This window comes from Furipterus horrens, unplaced genomic scaffold (assembly GCF_987537825.1).
Source record: "Furipterus horrens unplaced genomic scaffold, mFurHor1.1.pri manual_scaffold_1, whole genome shotgun sequence".
Taxonomy (NCBI): domain Eukaryota; kingdom Metazoa; phylum Chordata; class Mammalia; order Chiroptera; family Furipteridae; genus Furipterus; species Furipterus horrens.
Window position 1 is genome coordinate 50,957,390 of NW_028327171.1, and position 20,976 is coordinate 50,978,365.

General features: G+C 35.7%; 1 protein-coding gene across 1 annotated transcript in view; it reads right to left on the minus strand.

The window, feature by feature from the left end:
- Window positions 1–13,760: 13,760 nt before the first annotated feature.
- GMNC (geminin coiled-coil domain containing) overlaps window positions 13,761–20,976 on the minus strand; it is a 41,217-nt gene continuing 34,001 nt past the window's right edge. The window contains exons 3-6 of the mRNA XM_090286164.1: window positions 19,516–19,690; window positions 17,583–17,671; window positions 16,534–16,650; window positions 13,761–14,381 (exon numbers count right to left, since the gene is read on the minus strand). Coding sequence (XP_090142290.1) covers window positions 13,761–14,381; window positions 16,534–16,650; window positions 17,583–17,671; window positions 19,516–19,690 — 1,002 coding nt within the window. The remainder of the gene's footprint in view (window positions 14,382–16,533; window positions 16,651–17,582; window positions 17,672–19,515; window positions 19,691–20,976) is intronic.

Sequence of the window (20,976 nt, forward strand, 5' to 3'; positions counted from 1 at the left end):
CCTCCAGTTCTCCCCTCAAAGCCACCATGCCAAATTCTCCCCAAGTGTCTCCAGTCCTCTCTGCCTTCCCTCTGCTTGAGCCCAGGTAAGTGGTGGCCAAAATATTTTCGTATGTGATCCACTTAAGAGCTCTTTTTCTCCTGCTGTTTCTCTCCGGCTAGCAAGAAAGCCTGTGGCTTTTCGCTTTTCACAGCTGATACTATTTTACTTTCCACTCTGTCGCTGTAGGCTGGGAAGCCCAGCTGGGGGTTTAGACCCTGCCCTTCTCAGGGGGAATCCCCGGCTGCTGAGCTGTTTCTCAGTCCCTTCAGCAGCCACCCGTGTGAGCCCAGCCAGCCCTTCCGCATCTCCGCACTCCCTACCGGTCACGTTGTGATGTAGCGGCCTTTTCTGTCTCTCCGTGGTTATAAGACTTCTTTCCAGCTAGTGTTCCGTTGGTTATTCCAGATGATTTCTCCAAAATTAAGTTGTAAATCCAGACTGGTCCTGGGAGGAGGTTAGTGTAGCTTCCACTTACTCCTCCGCCATTGTCATTGGTATTTTAATAGGGATTGCATTGAATCTGTAAATTGCTTTGGGCAGTATGGCCATTTTGATGATGTTGATTCTTCGCATCCAAGAACATGGTATTTCCTTCCATTTATTTGTATCTTCCTTAATTTCTTTCTTCAATGTTATGTAATTTTCAGAGTACAGGTCTTTTATCTCTTTGGTCAAGTTTACTCCTAGATACTTTATTTTTCTTGTTGCTATAGTAAATGGTATTTTATTTTTTGTCTCTGTCTCTGATATTTTATTGTTGGTCTACAGAAATGCCTTAGATTTCTGTATATTTATTTTGTACCCTGCGATTTTGCCGAATTCACTTATTATATCGAGTAGTCTTTTAGTGGAATTTATAGGACTTTCTAGGTATACTATCATGTCATCTGCATATAATGATAGTTTTGCTTCTTCTTTCCCAATTTGGATGCCTTTTATTTCTGTTTCTTGTCTGATTGCTGTGGCTAGGACTTCCAACAGTATGTTGAATAGGAGTGGAGAGAGTGGACAACCTTGTCTAGTTCCTGAATTCAGGGGGAATGCTTTTGGTTTTTGTCCATTGAGTATGATGTTGGCTTCAGGCTTCTCATATATAGCCTTGATTATGTTAAGGTATGCTCCCTCTATTCACATTTTGCTGAGTGTTTTCATCATAAATGGGTGTTGTACTTTATCAAATGCTTTTTCTGCATCTATTGATATGATCATGTGATTTTTGTCTTTCATTTTCTTTAGGTGATGTATTATATTTATTGATTTGCAAATATTAAACCATCCTTGCATTCCTGGGATGAATCCCACTTGATCGTGATGTATGATCTTTTTGATGTATTGCTGGATCCTGTTTGCCAATATTTTATTGAGGATTTTAGCATCTATGTTCATTAGTGATATTGGCCTGTAGTTTTCTTTCTTTGTTGTGTCTTGACCTGGTTTTGGGATTAGGATAATACTGGCTTCATAGAAAGAGTTTGGGATTTTCCCCTCTTCTTGGATTTTTCGGAATAGTTTGAGGAGGATAGGAGCTAGTTCTTCCCTAAATGTTTTGTAGAATTCGCCTGTGAAGCCATCTGGTCCAGTGGTTTTGTGTGCAGGGAGATTTTGGATTACTGTTTCAATTTCCTTCTTTGTTATTGGTCTGTTGAGACTTTCCACTTCTTCTTGATTCAGGTTTGCAAGGTTGTATGTTTCTAGAAATTTGTCCATTTCTTCTAGATTGTCAAATTTCTTGCCATACAGTTGTCTATAGTAATTTCTAACTATCATTTGTATTTCTGAGGTATCAGTCGTGATTTCTCCTCTTTCATTTCTGATTTTGTTTATTTGGGTCTTCTCTCTTTTTTTCTTGGTTATACTGGCTAGAGGCTTGTCAATTTTGTTGATTTTTTTGAAGAACCAGCTCCTAGTTTTGTTGATCTTTTGGATTGTTTGTTTAGTCTCTATGTCATTTAGTTCTGCTCTGAGCTTGATGATTTCCTTCCTTCTTCTTGCCCTAGGCTTTGTTTGTTGTTGTTCTAGTTCTTGTAGTTTTATGCTTAGGTTTTTTATTTGAGATTCTTCTATCCTTTTCAGATAGGCCTGTATTGCTATGAACTTCCTTCTCAGGACTGCTTTTGCTGTGTTCCACAGGTTTTGGGCTGTTGTGTGCTCATTATCATTAGTTTCTAGAAATTTCTTGATTCCTTCTTTGATGTCATTGTTAACCCATTCATTATTTAATAGCATGTTATTCAATCTCCATGAGTTTGGGTGTCTTTGATTTTTTTCCCTGAGGTTGATTTTTAGTTTCAAGGCATTGTGGTCTGAAAAGATGCTTGATATGATGTCAATTTTTTTTGAATTTGTTGAGGGTTGTTTTGTGTCCTATCATGTGGTCTATCTTTGAAAATGTCCCATGTGCATTTGAAAAGAATGTATATTTTGCTTCTTTGGGGTGGAAAGTTCTATATATATATCAGTTAAGTCCATGTGGTTTAGTGTGTTGTTCAATGCCTGTATATCCTTGATGTTTCTTTGTGTTGATGACCTTTCTATTGTTGATAATGGAGTGTTGAAGTCCCCTACTATGAGTGTGTTGTTGTTGATATCCTTCTTGTGGTCTTCTGGTATTTGTTTTATGTATTTGGGGGTTCCTATGTTGGGTGCATATATGTTTATCAATGTTATATCTTCTTGATGGATTGTTCCTTTAAGCATTATGAAATGTCCTTCTTTGTCTCTTTTTATTGCCCTTGCTTTGAAATCCGTTTTGTCTGATATGAGGACTGCTACCCTGGTTTTTTTTTTTTTTTCTGGTCCGTTTGCTTGGAATATTTTTTTATATCCCTTTACTTTCAGTCTATGTAAATCTTTTGTTTTGAGGTGTGTTTCTTGTAGACAGCAAACGTGTGGGTCCTGTTTTCTTGTCCATTCCATTACCCTATGTCTTTTAATGGGAGCATTTAATCCATTTACATTTAAGGTTATTATTGATGTGTATTTATTCATTTCCCTTTGTACCTCTGTTCCTCTCCTCTCTTTCTCTCTCTCTCTTTTTTTTTTTTTCCTTCTTTTTTCTTAGAACACTCCCTTTAGCATCTTTTTCAATGCTGGTTTGGTGGAGATGTATTCTTTCAGTCTTTCTTTGTCTGAGAAACTCCTTATTTCACCTTCTATTTTGAATGAGAGCCTTGCTGGGTAGAGTATTCTTGGTTGTAGGCCTTTGTTTTTCATTGCTTGAAATACTTTTGACCATTCCCTTCTGGCTTGTAATGTTTCTGTTGAGAAATCAGTTGATAGCCTTATCGGAGCTCCCTTGTATGTTATTTGCTGTTTTTCTCTTGCTGCTTTTAGGATTCTCTCTTTGCCTTGGAATGTTGCCATTTTAATTATGATGTGCCTTGGAGTGGGTTTTGGAGGGTTCCTCTTCATTGGAACCCTCTGTGCTTCTTGAACTTGTATAACTTTTTCTCTCATCAGGTTCGGAAAATTTTCTGTCACTATTTCTCCTATCAGTTTTTCAATTCCATGTTCCTTTTCTTCTCCCTCTCTAATTCCGATGATCCTGATATTAATTCTTATCATGCTATCCTGCAATTCCCTTACACATTGTTCATATTTTTTCAATCTTTTTTTCATTTTGCTGTATTGTCTGGGAGTTTTTCTCTACATTATCTTCTAACTCACTAATCCGATCCTCTGCTTCGTTTAGTCTGCTTTTGACTGATTCTACTGTGTTTTTCAGTTCAGAGATTGAATTCTTCATTTTTTCCTGGTTCTTGTTAATAGTGTCTTTGTCTTTTTTTATGCTGGTGTCGTTCTCTGCAAGTTCCCTGTAATTTTCTTTGAGCTGCTGGTAACTTCCTTGGAGGTTGTCATAATTGTTTTTAAGGTTGTCGAGTATATTGAGCTTCTTTACCACCATTGTTTTGAATTCTATGTCTGACATTTGGGCTATGTCTATTCCATCTACCTCTCTTTCTGAGGATTCCTCTTTTCTTTTCATTGAGGGGTTATTTTTGTGCTTACCATGTTGGATTCTTCTTGTTTATTTTTATTTTGGGGGGGATGGTCTGCTTTGACTTCCCACCTTTGTGGTGTGAGATTCTTTATAGGAGAACTGGGGGTTTCAGTGGTGCAGTCTCTTTGATCTCATGAGCCTGATGTGTTTGGTTTACCCTTTATGTCATTTGTTTATGCTGTCTGATTATATTTCAAATGTTCTTTGTTAGGATATTCCTTCTGGCTAGTTGATTGAGAGTTACTCTATCCAGTTTGTCTTGAGTTCTTTTGTGGAGATGCTGTTAAAAACATAAACACACAGCCCAGGCAAGAGACCCACACCCTCAAAAATATCCTCTACCCTCTATCCCTCTATTGTCAGCCAACGAGCCAGTATTCATATAAATATAAAGAGATTAGAGCTTTTATACTATAAAAAAATTGATAAGATTTGTTTTTAGGGAGAAAAATAAGATTTTTGATAGAGGGGATGATAGATTAATAATAGTTGAGACTATACAAGCCAGTAGGTAATATTTACATTATATGTTAATAAAAATAGAAGAAAAGGATGGAAGAATGCAGAATGTAGTAAGAAAGTAGAATTGTATTGTATTGGATTTATATAGTAATTATATTCTATTTATTTAGTGTGAAAGGAGGGCTAAACTAGACACACAAACAAATAAACAATGATTAAAAAAGAAGGATGAAAAGGAAAGATTATATAGAACACATTAGAGATATAATATTTTTTTTCTTTTTTTTTTCTTTTCCACCACTTTCTTCCCTTCCCGCCTCTCCTCTCCTTCCTTTCCCTTTTTTTTAAGGAAGGGGAAAAAAAAAAAAAAAAAAGATTGTTTTTACTCAGTTCAGCCTTGGTGTGTCGTCTTCTTTTTCTGCGTTCTCCAGCTGGTCTAATGTGGCGGTTCAGAGGTTCTTGTTCCTTGCAGCAATGTTGTGCACCCGCGGTGGCCGGCACAGCACGCTCCCTCGCCGCCCGCTGGAGCCAGCTGAGGTGTCCTTGCACACGCGCCCCTGCACGCCCGGTGTGGCCTGAGAGCTTGCCCCGCGATTGGTGCCTATTGTCCCCGGGCCGAGATGTTTTTGCGCTCACATGCCTTTGCCCTTAGTACCGCTGAGCCGAGCTCCGGGAGTTGATCTCTTGCCTCTTAGGGCGGGGCCCTGGATGCTTGTGCTCAGTGGAAGTAAGCGTCTGTGAGTCACTACAATAATAATTCTTTAAGTATCCACTAAAGTCTTCAGTTTGCTTTACCCTAAATTAAAAAAAAAAATCAATCTTAAAGAACCTCAGACTGAAGAAAGCATGGAGATCACCAAATCCAATTTTTTACCTCTCTTTATATACAAACAAAGACTTCTACTTAAGTTGTTATTTAAGCATGAAATTTTACATAATAAAAACGGAGGAAATATAATGGCTTGATTTTTTAATAAAAAATACATATTTGCATGTGGAAGAAAAAATAAGAAGTATACAGTAATGTTCATACTGGTTTCAGAGTTATGATTGTTCCTTTTGCTTACCTTGATTTCTGATAGTTCTCCCGTAAGCATGCGTGATTTTTAAAAATGATACATATTTTCTGTAAAAGTAAATCCTTAGCTTCCCTTCACAATGCTAAGGTGAAGCAAAGGCCATACAGAGATTATAGATTTAAGTAGGTATCATACCTTATGGTTCCTGTAAATACTGATGGCAGTAGTGATAATAGAGACCAAGCTGTAAGCCTAATAATATTGTGGGAAAGAGTCAAAGCAATTTGGTTGACCATCATTCCCATTCAGTCTTTGTCCCTGTCCAAGCTACCATCTTTCTGTTTGTACTTGTTACATGAGCTATGTGCATTTGTTGTAGATGGTTTTGAAAATCTCTTCCAGTTCTCATAATTTGTACTTCCAAGCTTTCATATTCTATATTGATGCTTTTCTTTATAGATGATCATCATCATAATAATGATAATAAACATTTCTGTGTGCTTCCTATGTAGGGGGTTAGAATTGTCATGGTAGTAATTAAAATGGGAAAAAAACTGTAAATTTCAACTTTCACATTGAAAATAATTATGCAATATAATAAGAATGACAGCCACACTTTAGGGAGAGAAAATTACTTCCTAGGCAGGACTGTAAGCTGGAAGAGAAATAAGGGAGGAAGGATCGGGGGAGCAAGTGGTCAGATATTTGTCACAATATCCAACCTCTTAAACAGCCAAAACATGTTAAAAGATTAAGATGAATGGCAATGACATAAATTTTAAGAGATGTCTGATTTTCTTTTGAGATTTTGGAGGGAAAATGTGTCTAGGCTCCCTCTTACACAGCAAAGTAACTCACCTCATTCTCCCTTCAAAAAGTTATGTCTTATACCACATATTTTTTATCCATTCACATGAATACATGGGTATCTTAATCACTGTATATTATAGACATTGGCTGCTTTTTACATTAATCAGTTAACATAACTAATATTTAAAATTGAATAAAGGTTATTATATTAATCTTAATAGTGGAATTCAAAAATGCTGAAGAATTAAGCATACATAATTGAATAGTTAGTGGAATGATTAAATTGACCAAGGTTCTGGAATATTTACTTCCCATGGCTTAAAATTCATATAAAAATGAATGGCTCAAGTATTTGTTGTATAAATGTCTAACTCACAAAAGAAATACAGTTCAAAGAAATAAACATGAGAACTAATTTTTCTATATGTTTTGACATATGTGTGGTTTGGGTGCAAGAGTGTAGGGTTATACCTATTTTCTCAATATTCCTTCCAGTTTTGTATTTGTCATTCTAAAAAGTCATGGTTAGAACAATAAGTTGTATGTTTACATTCCTTCTGGAATACATTTATGGAGTCTTTCTAAGATAAGATTTCTATATATCAATCACTTTTCAGAGCCCTTTCTCCCTAAGCTCAGCTCACATCCCCAGCTATCTACCCTAGAGTCTCTTGCCCCTTATTCTCATTACCTGAGAGATGGGCAGGGTCAAGTTAACATGTGTAACACTCAGCAACATCTGTAGTGTTTGATCAACTGCAGGAATCTTCATTCCTTGAACAACATTGGGACTCCAGGTTTCTCTGCTCTTTCATCCAAAATTGATGGCAGGGAAACAAAATTTTACATTTCCCCTTTTTAAATTAAATTTATTTGGATGACCTCGGTATAATGCATTTATATAGGTTTCAAGTGTACAATTCTATGATATATCATATGTATACGGCATTGTATGCCCACCACCCAAAGTCATACCTCCTTCTGTCACCATACACTCAACCCCTCTCTGCTCTTCACCACTCCTCCCACCACCTTCCCTCTGGTAACCACCATGCTGCTGTCTGTGTCTATGATTTTTTTGTTCTTCTTGCTTGTATGTTTGTTGCTTTCAGTTTTATATCTCACATATGAGTAAAATTGTAATGGTACCTGAATTTACCCTCTGATTTATTTTACTTAGCATGATATTCTCCAGATTCATCCATGGTGTTGCAAAACAGTAGTATTTCACCTTTTCTTATGGCTGAGTAGTATTTCATAGTATATATGTACATTTTCCCTATCCAATCTTCTATCAAAGGACACTTCGGCTGTTTCCATGTATTGGCCACTGTGAATAATGATGCAAATTACATTCCCTTTCTTGCTGTCTTTTTTTTTTTAAATATTATATATATATATTTAACATCTTTGTAAAAATTATTTATTTGTTTATTTATTTTTAGAGAGAGGGGAAAGGAGAAAGAGAGGGAGAGAAACATCACTATGTGGTTGCCTCTCACTTGTGCCCCCAACTGGGGACCTGACATGCAACCTAGTCATGTGCCCTGACTGGGAATCAAACCAGCGACACTTGTCTCACAGGCCGACACTCAATCCACTGAGCCACAGCAGCCAGGACCTTCTTGCTGTCTTTTCTAATCTTTACACTATATTCTTGCATACCCCCATTTGGCTGCAAGGGGGAAATTTCCTCACTCATATTTTTCTATTGGGAAACCAGCTGGGGTAGATGCTATTCCCACTGAATATTCCAAAAACATGATGACCACTAGCATAAAGTCTCCCTAGTCCTCATGTTAAAACGTGCAGTACATTTAAGATCTTCAAAGAAATATCAGAGTAGCATTTTAAAAGAAAAGTAGAATTTTGAAACTGAAGCAATTGAGTATGAATCAAGAACAGCTGGTGATTTCTGCTACTTTCCACACCTTGTCTGTGAAAAGTCTACCTAACTCAGTCTTGAGAAATAAAGAACATTTTTTGAAATTATAAAAGTTGGACTCCTTTACTAGTTACTATACTAATACCAATACAAATAAGCATGAAAAGTGATTACTGAGTTGTTTTATTGTAAGGATGCAAATAATATATCTTAGTCATTATCTTTAATCTTCTAGGCCCTATAGTGGTACCTCCCTTCTATTATTAATAGAGCATTTGTAGAGGCTCTAACATGCCTCATTTCTGCTGGATTTTAAAAATAGATATTTTATTTTATAAAAATCTACCCTGATGCCATCTGGATTAGTCATTATTCCCTGAATATTTCTCACATTTTGCCCTGTCGAGCTTTTATTCTCTTCTTTTGCCCCCTACTGCTGCCTCTACTGATGCAATTCTAACTTTATATCTAAAGAATTTCTCCTACCTCATGCCTTCAATGAATCATTTCCTAGTTTCCTTTCACTCACCAAATTGTTAACACTTGAGACATGGGCCCTAATCCTTAGAACATAAAATTGTACTATGAATGTAATAGGAAAACAGTGTGCATTGATTGATTTGAATCAGTAGAAACATGTAATGTGTTTTAAAATGCTGTATTTTATGAAGTATAACGTTTTTCACTCAATAATTAAATTGAAATAGACTTTCGCTGTGTTTGAAGGTTGTGATAAATGACAGTCTTAACTTACACATGGTCTTTAACAATTATAAGATTATCTCACAAACTTACCAGATAGATAGGGCAAACATTATCTCCATTTTACAGGTGACTACTCCAAGGCCGAGGAAGAGTAATCTAATTTCTGAGATGGGACTGCTGTGAGTGAAGGAACCCAATTTGTTAACTAAAGTCCTTTCTTTATCCATAATATCACTGCAATGTAGAATCTTCTCCTGTAGTCTGATTTAATGACATGAATAAATCCTAATAATTACTGTAAATCATAAACAATCTTCTAGAATTCCATGCTTGAGTCATTGAAAGTATTTTTTATACATTTGTCAAATTTTCTCTTGATATTAATCTTCCCCATAAGAACATATGCCCTATATTGTGGCCTCGGGGGAAATCTCCTCACAATTTTCAAATACAGACACCCCAATATTTTCATAATTCCTCATGGTATATCTGAGACCAGTCTGGAAAATCTAACTGAGGCTTTATTCATTTGGGGGAGGATTATAAACATAAAGACAAGAAAAATGTCATGAAACTAGACAATATGTTGTAGGATATAGCTCTCTGCTCTTCAAGCTCATATTGCTTATGCCTTCCTGGTTTCTGTCATGCTTTTGTGTGGTGAGTACTATCTTAACACCATTCCATAATCCATTCCTAACTATCAGCCTTTTTATAGATCCTAGACCAGGTTCCTAAATATGTTGCCTGAGCACCTAGATCCAGCCGTACCTAAAAGCACAATTTTTTAAAATATGTGAGCTAATTATTTCCTTGTTTTGATTATGTTTAAAATTATGCTTCTCTCTTTTTTTAAAAAATAATTTGTTTGTTTGTTTGTTTGTTTATTTTTAGAGAGGGGAAAGGAGAAATGGAGGGAGAGAAACATCACTGTATGGTTGCCTCTCACTTGCGCCCCGAACTGGGGACCTGATGTGCAACCTAGTCATGTGCCCTGACTGGGAATCAAACCAGCGATACTTGGCTTGCAGGCCAACGCTCAATCCACTGAGCCACAGCAGCCAGGTATGCTTCTCTCTTTGATAGTTAAGTTAGTTTGAGCACATATTTCATCTTTATATCTTCTGCAGAACATGGCAGAAGCATCGATTATTTGTTAAATAAGTGCCTCAAGTATTAATCATACTACTATTTGAGAAATAAAATACATATTCTATGACATAAAATTTGTGGCAGAAATAAGTACATGCACTGAAAAGCATTCCTAAAATAAAGATCTTAAGTAGGATTTAAAATTTTTTGTCATTTATTTATTAGACATAAATTCATTACAAAACTGACTCAAAAATATTTAAAAATATTTTAAATCACAAACAAATCATAATCATTTAAAATATTAAGTGTTAAATTATATTTTACATTTATAGAATATCCAATGTAATAATTAGAATTAGATGTCTGGTTATGTTCATGTAACAAAATAACAGATAAAAATATGGCAAATTTGTTAAGAAATATACTTACAACACATATTTATAACTTGTAAACCAATTTTATTTGGTTTTATAATAATCAGAGAAAAAACGGTGCATTTAATTTTTAATAAGAATCTTTTGGTAGACTGAAACAAATGTAAAATTGTGTATCTTGACTTTATAAGCAAGAGGTAACCTTATAAAAATTATCAGTAGATATATTAATTCTATACTTTTTTCTATATCTGTGATGCAAGTCAGTTGTTGAAATCAATTCATCACATATATATTTTAAAATGTTTGTTTTCTTGAAATACAAGGGAGGACAAAAGTAGATTTACAGTCATTTTCATGGAAAAAGACATTGTATGATTATTACAATAGCTTTATTAACTCAAAAGAATGTCACAGTGCAACTACAAACCTTTTTGCCAACTCCTGTATATCAAATAGAGCAATTATTTCCATTGATTCACACAGTTTCTCTTCTAATTTTTCAAGATTATAGTTTAGCATCACTGCAGTTTTAAATGATCTCATTCATTAAATGTCACCTTAAGTGAAGCTTTCCAATTCCCCTTATTTTCCAGATACTAGTGAGATGCAAGTATGATTTATTTTCTGATGATCAGAGAAAAATGGAAATACTATCATGTTAAGTATTGATATTGGATTATAATTTCGTAAGAGGTTAGTTAAGAGAGTGTTGTACCCACAAAGCACTTAACTCTTTAAGCCACTTAACATCTGAAAGCCTCATTAATGAATCTTGGATTAAGGAGAGAACCTTTAACCTGAAATGATGAAGATATTGGTCTGGCCATATACATCATACAGAAGAGATGAAAATCAGCAAAATTACACTTAAAGCCAGAAGAAAAAACCATTATGAGAAAACCTTATGTATAATATAAAAATATTCATCATAATCACAAGGTGTTTATTTTTTATTTTTTACCTTATATTAAAAAATATTAACTGTGATTTACTGGAGGAGCATAGTAAAACCATAAAAATTAGAACATACTCAGGTGAGAGAAAATTCCAATTTTTCAAACATCAAAAAATAATTTCTAAAATGAATATAAGATGTATGGATATGGTTTCAAAAAGATGTAATTTTCTTCCATGCTACCATCCATGATATAATCCAGAGCAAATAATCACAATTTACCATAAGTGTGCTGTAACTTCTTTAAACCAGACTTAGACCAACTTTCATTTAAAAGCTATTACATTTTCTGTACCTTTGATTTATACACCAAATGCATTGTGCTAAACCTGGGTGTTTCCTCATGGTGCATAGCACATGATAAGGCACATAAAAGCACAAAATAAATATTTGCTGACTTATCCATTTTGTTGTACAACTTGATCACTTAGACTTTAGAAATAGCTGTGTTGCTTTCTTGATTCCTAGTGTATTAAAGTGCAATCAATTCTAATTATTACATTTGTTATTTTAAAGAGAGATAAATTTTAGCAACAAGGGGCATAGTTACTATACTGTGAAAGACACATTTTTTTTTCTTTTTTTATAAAACAAAATGTGTTCTATCTCTTTCTAAGTCTTTAAAACATTGTGAAGAATAATATTAGTTGAAATCTTGAAGTCCTCTTCATTAAATTTAAAGAAAACTGAGTGGTAACAAAACTGTATAAAATAAATTGTTCAGCAAATAGATCAGCAAAATAAATTAAATAAACAAGCAGCAGCATCAACAAAATCATAGTTATGCTTTCAGGTATTGATTGTACAAGACAACTTATTGAGAGGTGGAAAAGATAAAAATGGGGAAAAGATTCAACCTGGTGAATTATATCATTAATTGAAATTTGACATTCCAAATACAGGCACACACCTATATTACATAAATCATTCTGAGAAAAATAGGAAGCTTAGAGGATTCAATAGAACTAATATGAGTACTAAGAATATTTTTATTTAGAGAGATTTCTTTGATATCAACTGTTGTACTAAATCTATGCACACTTATTTAAAAATTAATGTCTCTGTTAGATGCAAGCTATTCTTACACAGATTGAATTAACCTGTAAAATGGGCTCATACCAAACAAAAAACAAACAGACCCTACTATGATAGGGCACTGATTTATAGAGTTAACTACAAATTATTCACATTTCATTTTAACTAAATATAAAGTTCACCCAACAGATCCACCCTACCTATTAAAACTAAAGAGAGTAGTGACCTGGGACAGCAGTGTTGGAGTAAAGGTGATGGGACCCAGTCTCAAATCATAAAATGTTAGTGATTATCTAGTTCAAATTCTGTACATATTGCAGCTGGGAAAACTGAATTGTCACACTAGGGAAGCAGCAAATGTGTGGCTCTGAGGTCACATGAAGGTGGCCACAGTGTTTAACTTGCTCATATTTTATTTTCACCTCATAGCACAATGCATGATGCATGGTAGGTGTTCTACAAATATTTTGAATGGGTTGATGAATTTAAAAAATGAATGAATGAATAAAACAACAGCAGAATTAGGGTTGACTATATTTTCAGGAATAGAAGAAGTTTGTCAGCATTTGGGTCATTAGGATGATAATTTGTTCTGCTATCACAAGACCCTTGAAAATGTTCTCATTTGTATTCATTAGAGAAAATACCAGGTACCTATAAAACTGATACACAATGCGCATTTTGAAGAAATTTTAATTTTCTTTAATCTTTTAATTTATCTGTGGCTTTGCTTATCAGTAGAATTATAGCTGTTGGAAGAGACTTTGTCAACTCCACCCTGTGACACTCAACTTACTGAACTGTACTACATATAATAGTATGTACATCTGCATTATGTCTTAAGGCCACCATGATGGGCAAAGACACTTGTTTCTGCCCCATTCCCAGAAACTTGAGTCCTCAATAAGAGGTACTTACAGCAATAATAGTGCTCATTCTAAAGGCAGTTTTCAGAAATCAAGAGGAACAGGAGAGTGATACAAGTGAGAGCATGAAAGCTGTGAACATTTAAACTCCTTGATGAAAAGAGAAAATCTGTTAGACTTGTTATAATTGGAGCAGCATATGTAGGTTTCAAAGGAATACGCAGACAATTGGAAAATACATTTTTAAGTACAAGGTAAAGGGAAGATGTCAACAGCAGGTGTTGGTGTATAAGCAAGTCAAATTCAGGTGAAAGAAGAGCAGGCATGTTTCATTATGGAATCTTGGAAGCCATTCCCTGCAGATTTAAGCGGGTCATTGAGAGTGACATTTAAAGTGGCAGGAGACAGTCTGGGAAATAGCTTCTGTATTCCATATAGCCGGGTTCAAGTGCAAGGGAAGTCTTTGTAAACAGAGTTCATGGCAGTCCTTTGTGATAGAAGAAGGGTCACTAAGACTGCTTAGGGACCCAGGTAAACTTCCAGCCTCCCTCCTCATCTCGACGGACAAAGGCTTGTCCCTGGTGGAAGGAATGAGTTTTCACATTACAGTGAGGGCTCAGGGAGGTAGAAAAGGCCATCTCCCTCCTATTGGGTGACACATCATGTGGATAGTGAGGAAGAGTCTGCAGCCCTCCTGGGCCATTTGAAAGTTGAGAAAGGAAGTGAAAATCTTCCCCGTGGCTCGCAGTGCTGCAGGAAGGGGTTGTTCTCCCAACTCCACAGTCAGTGGGCATAGCATCTGTGGGGGTGTTTCCATAATCAACTGCATCCTCTAAAAACTGGGGGAATGTGCTGGTGATTCTCCTGGGATGAGAGGAGAGGGCACTGTAGTTAGCTGACAAGCTGTCATCAATGGTGTTGAGGTCTTTTAACCCAAGTGTTTGAAGGACCCAGGGATCCACAGTGGGGGTAGGTTGTTCTTCACAGTTAGCAAACTCACGAGAGAGGTTTCTCTTGGCATTTTTGCGATGGGGGGTTTCAGGAGGAAAATATCTTTGCTCTTTAGGTTTCCTCTTCCCCTTTCTGAATTTTCCACATGCTCTGGAGAAATCATCTGATGACAGCAATTTCTGGGGAAATAACATTTGAAAATATACACCATCAGGTAATCAAACAAGATCATTTTCGGTACTATTGTCTAATTACACCTACTTCAAACAATAACTGGTCACCTTAAGTCCTTAGAAAACTTGATTGAACTTCTATTTTTACACACACACACAACTGATTGGATTAGCTTCTGTTTCTAAATTTAAATTTATGATGAGAATTTACTGCCTAGAAACTCCAATTTATATTTTTTACTAGTCATTTAAAAGTCAAAAAAAATAAGTGATATCTTTAAAAATTTTAACCCAGTAATTACTGGAAGTAATTATTATTTTATAATGAAAATAATAGCAACTATCATGTATAAGACAGTGGTTACAGGTCATGATCTCGTTTTATTTAAGTACTATTAAAACCTCCCTTAATGCAGAAATTGATGGACACAGACAACAATGTCGTGAAAGCTGGGGGATGGTGAGGGGTGGGTGCAGGAGGGCAAAGTGGGGGGAATTGGGGACATCTTTAATAGCATCAACAATACAAAAAAGAAACTGAGATACAGACATACTGGTGACTTCCTACAAATCATTCAGCCCAGATGTACTCCTAAATTATCTGAATCTAGACAGAACCAGGGGAGGGAGTCAGGGAGACCAGGCAAAAAAGGCGAAAAGGTGAAGCTAAATAAATAAGTAAATAAATAACACAGAGAAACAGGAAAAATGTAGTAAAACATAATTTTTCTTGGTTTTAAGGTAATAAGATATTCCAATAATGTATCTTTTTACAAATAATTGTAAAATAATACAAAATTTTAAAGGTATTTATTCCTAAAGAGGATTAAAATTAGTTGCAATTACTGTCGCTCAAGAAACAGAAAAAGGAAAAAGAAATACTATATAACACTGCTTCCTCTTATTTCCTGAACTTTCATAGCACTCCCATGTAATATGTATTATATTATTCTAAATCTCACAAAACTGAGAACAAACAAGAGAGAAAAAACTGCCTAATTAATTTAATAACTTATTTTTCTATGGTTAAGGGCCCATGCTAATAATGAGATGTGCTCCCTTTTTAAACAAAGCTAACTGAATTGTAAAGGAATCAAAAATAGCGTGCCCTTTCTCTCTGAACTATTATGTCCACTAAGAGTAGAAAGAAGCATCGTCAATTCAGATTAAATAATATCAAATAACGTGGCTTGTCTAGAAGTAAGGTAAAGATTGATAGAAGCAGTAATGATAACAATGGAAAAAAGATAATAAAAAAATAAAACATCCAAAGGAATGAAGAAGAAGAAAAAAGGGCTATGGGCAAGTCAGAATAATTCATTTTATAAGTGTAAGAAAAATTAGCAATATCTAATGTCATTCAAAAGATCTGGACTCCAGTCATAGTCATAACATTTCAGAGCTGGAAAGATTCTTAAAAGATCTTATAACTCGTTCATTTACAGATGAAGGTAACTGAGCTCTAAGTGACAGTGATTCACCAAAAGTCAAATATATACTTAAAAGAACCAAGTGTCTCAACTCCGCTTCCTTTTCCAATGTTCCATCCATCTAATGCTGTCTTTTGATTAACTTCTGTTGCCTCAGCAAGTTCATTGACTGGCTTTTTGTTCTAAGCAACTTCTTTTGTAATATATGACCAAAATCTGCAATCTCATCCCATACACCAGAAGGTTAGGGGTTCACGATCCCTGGTCAGGGCACATACCTAAGTTTTGGGTTCGATCCCCAGTCAGGTTGCATGCATACCAGAGGCAGACAATCCATGTTTCTCTCTCACATCAATGCCTCTCTCTCTCTCCCTCTCTCTCTCTCTCTCTCTCTCTGTCTCTCTCTCTGTCTCTCTCTCTCTCTCTCTGTCTCTCTGTCTCTCTGTGTCTCTCTGTCTCTCTCTCTCTCTGTCTCTCTCTCTCTCTGTCTCTCTCTCTCTCCCCCCTCCTCTTATTCTAAAATCAATAAATGTATCCTCGGGTGAGGATTAAAAAAAAATACTTCTGAAAGTGCTCTATTTTGTTTAAAAAAATTCACCCATCCTATAATGTATTTGCAGGCACGTTGTTTAGTACACTTCCTACATTTAATCAGGGAGTTTTACTCATATGGTCTCCTTTCTCAAATCACCAGCCACTCTATCTCTATAAAGGAGAGAGTTACATACCTTGGCTTTTTCCTCAAGACATTTCACCAAAGCAGAATTCAGGTATTGTCTGAGGTGATTATTCTCTTCATGTAACCTAGCAAGTTCTTCTTCCTTCTGCACCAGAGTATCTTGTAGCTGCAAAAAGTGGACAATGGTGAAGGCTGCTCCACTATATTGACTTTGTAACCATATAATGATGCCACTGATCCGTAACCCGCTTAAACCTGACTATTATTTTTGTTTGTTTTAAGAACTCTACCTCATGTAGTCCTGGTCCTCAGAGGCCTAAATTCAATCTACACCCATCTACCACCTGATTGTTCAGTTTTGTGCACTGAATTTTTTGTTCATTGCAGTGTTTGAAGAGATTATATGACTTTTAAATTGTAACCACAAGAGAAGGTATGTAGGAAAATGAGCTGCAAGCAACTGTTTAAATATAGAAAAAGGTGTTTAGAAAAGTTTTTCTCCTTGTGCATTAAAAAAATAGGAAGAAGAAAAAAAGGTGTGGTGGTTTGACTCAGCCTCAGATTGATCTGTTTGTGAGTCCACTCGATTAAATTACACTTTCGGGAACAAATGAAATATGGAACATGGAGCAATCTTTGTAAAACTTATCATCATTATTCTTTTTCCAAGTGATGAGATATATTTATGGCTTAAAAATATTATCCCACTCATTATATCATTTGATCTTTCCAACAGTTCTCAGAAGAAGGCAGCGACAAATATTCCAATTTCATAGATAAAGAGAAAAGGATTCTAGAGGTCATACAATAATAAAATGTGCAGAGCCAGGACTTGACTTCCAGTCTTCCTAGAGGGTTTTGGTGGTTGTATTATATGTGTGTGTGGTGGTGGGGGGGGGGGGGGTTGTTTTTTCTTTGGTATTATCACCTAACTTTTATCAGTCTATAGACATATAGACTGACATTGGTCCTAACCTGAGAATTAGCATAAGAATTTATTGTACAAGGGAAAAGAAGCAATGTGACATTCAGGGATAACATTAAGAATGAACTGCATGGAGCATAGACAGTCCCAGTGTTCTGATTATCGATACATACCTGCTTGTTCCTGTAGAGCTGAGAGGAAAGTTGAGCCTCTTCCCACGAACAAGAGTTAGGAAATGGGAAATTTGAGTCACTAGACGGTTCTATGTGGAAACATCAAATGAGTAACTGAGAAAACACACTTGCAGTTTTTGTGTGATAAAGAATTCATCAAAGGATTTCAGAAAGGTTAAAAGGTTCAATTAGTTTTCCAAAAATAGCTATTGCTTCCACACAGAAAAAACAAAATAATTAAAACTTTAAGAAGGGGGAAGCATGCCATAAAAGACAAATATTTATAGACTATATGCCAGAGTGGCTACAGAGGTCAATTTTTAAGAGCTAACAAGTCACATTCCTCCCTGATATTTGTATTTTTGCTGGCTAAATTTATAAAGACTGTCCCATCTGCATTTTAATTCATTCAAATGTTTATTGATCCCTCTACTTAATATAACATTGCAATTCCACTATATTTTCAAGTTTTTATCTTATTTTCTAAGCCCGAATGCTTGAAAATGTAGTATTTGGTTCTAGAATCTAATTCTTATTTTTGATGCTACCATTTTCCCCGGATGAAAATCTTTGCCTCTCTGCCTGTCAATTAAATCTGGTGGAGAATATTTATTCAGAATTCTGTGTGGTAGCAATTTCTACTTCAAAATAATTTGGACCTTGCTTTTCTGAAGACGTTAGTGAAATCTTGAAACTCAAGCTCATATATTTCAAATGTCATTCTCTGTATGTCTTTTATGTTTTTCAAAAAGGGTGTTTTTAAAATATATATATTTGACAGAAAGTTATAATTACCAAAGAAAGAAAAAGAGAAAAAAAATTATGCTTGGGCATGCTGAATTGGTTTACTTATACCTACTTTTCCTCACCTAGTACAATTTTGACTGTTGCCTTCCCCTACTTAAACTGAAATACTACTGGAATATTTTTAATTAAAGTACAACAATGGATAAAGAGATAAGAATAAAAATTTTATGCTGTTTGGTTTCATGTTCTTGGACATTCTGTTTCTCTGTTGCTTGTGGTAGAAAGCTAAAACTGAAAAGCCTTCTTCCTGATATATGTACTTTTCAATAGTTTGGGGCTTTGTGTGTTTTTTCTCAAATTCCAAAAAAAAAAAAAAAAAAAGTGTGGCAGAATCAATAGTGCAGATATTTAATTCTGAAGTGCCCAAGAGTTCTTTCATAAACCTGAATGTTAATACAAAAATTTCTTTAATATTTATAAATGTTGTTTACTAAGCCCCAGATCAAAATTAATATGTAGTTTTTACTTTTTTTAAAACTTTTTCTTATTGGTTTTCTATTACAGTTGTCCCATTTTCCCCCCTTTGCTCTCCTCTGCTCTACCCACCTCCCCCTTCTCCCACAGTCCATCCCCATTTAATTGTCCATGTCCATGGGTCATCCATATTAATTCCTTAACTGTTATTTTCCATTAATGTTATACTTCCATCAAAAAATTACAGTTTTCTTTGGACAAAAAGGAATTATTTTTTTCTACTTATTAGACACTGTTCATAGAATTTCCTTTATGAAATAAAATATTGTATTTCTTTTTGCTTCTCTCTCATATCCAGGGAAACTTTCCTGAGTTCCAAGAAATGCTCCAGCTGGTATCTTAACTCCAAATGCACCCCACCAGTATTGCTTATAAACCCAAAACTCCCTCAGTAGGTTTGAAATCTCTAAGAACTGAAAAGTATAGGGAAAAATAAAAAATGTCCAGCAAGCAAGGGAAAGAATCCCATTTTCACTATTTGGCAAGTATAAAATAATAGGTTATTTAGCTTGTAAGCTGCAGGAGTCTTTGGGCTCTCTTAAATTTTCCAAGCATCCCTTCTTCTACAGACTTCCACCCCATGATGCTTTGCAACTCTGGGTGCTGGAAAAGGACTTCAGAGCTACCAGGAGAGCAGAAGAGGAGAACTTACCCTGTGCTTGTAGTGCTTGTTGGGGCTCTCTGTTGTCCAGGAGACCAGCAGCCCAGAAAGAGACCCAAGTATCCGTGGAAACGTCAACACTAGATTCTGACGTTGTAGTGGAATACGGGCAATTATAGCTCTGGCCTCCTACAAAGTACTGGTCTTGGCAAGGCAGGACGGTGTTCTGTGAAAATCAGTATGAGGTAGGGGGTTTCCAGGAGATGGGGTGATGGGGATTTGGAGAGAGAAAAGGGGGGGAGAAAGATGCTGAAATTACATGCAGTGAATCAAAAACAGTAAATGTACTAAGTATAGATCCCAGGTTAATTTTGAATGGTCAAAATATACATACTAGAGGGGAGTCAGCTCTTTGGTTTACCCAATATTTTCCTAAGGCCTTTTCAGTAAAGAATAGACTAGTATTAGATGGACCACATTTGTACATATCCACAAATATTCTCTGTTGCCATGTCTGAGTCATCTAACAGGCTACCCAGGATCTAGGTAAAAGGAATTCTACTTAATGATTCAAAGACCTAAGAACTATTTGACTCTTTTGAGCAAATATCTTAATTGTATCTCCAATAGCCTTGAAAAACACAGACTACTAAAACCGAAATAAACAGAACAATAAAATACAACCTAACCTGCGTATCTTAGTTTCTAACTTTCTGAATTATAAATGTGCCCCATTTGTCTCTGTTTCCTTCCTCTGGCTTCAAATGCTTCTGGATCCTGTGGTGCTCTGAATGGTCTGAGATAAATACATAGGTATATTCCAGAGATATTGTGCCTGACTTCTAACTAAGCACAGAAGCATAAAGTCAGTCAAGTAAACATAGACTTAAAGCTGAAAAAAATTAGTCAGCAGAGACAGCAAGCTCTAGATCTCTCCATCACTAGGTCTCAATGCCCTTCCAGTTATCTTGCCACTCCTTACTTCCTGGCACGTATTCTCCACTGCATTCTGAGCCAGCGAACACCCTCCTGCCCCCGACTTCTCCAACAGTCTTAACAAATGTCTGGGCAGGGGCAGGTATGCAGCAGCCTTCCTGGGTTAATTTGTACAAAAACTCATTTCTAATTATTTGTCAATGTTTAATCAGGTAAAAGCCACTCATTTCAGCAGAACCCAGCTTTGAACAATTTTTTTTTTTAACCACTATTAGTCTTTTGTCGACTTGAGGACTTTCTTGGGCATAATATAAACAGAGAGGAAACAAATAAGAGAAGGAAAAAAAAGTTTTAAAAAGAGGGGGGAAAAAATCACACTTTGTTAATGTTCCCGGTAAATTAAGTTTTGGAGAAGTCCCATTTTGAAGCAAATCCAACTTGGGCAGTGCAGACCAAAGAAATTCAGCCAAAAGTTTATCAAGTGCTATTTTCTTTTATTCTAAAAGCATGTTTGTAGGCTCTTTCCCTGAGGTTATTACTGGAATTAGAGTTGAGCAATTATGCAATTGACACCTG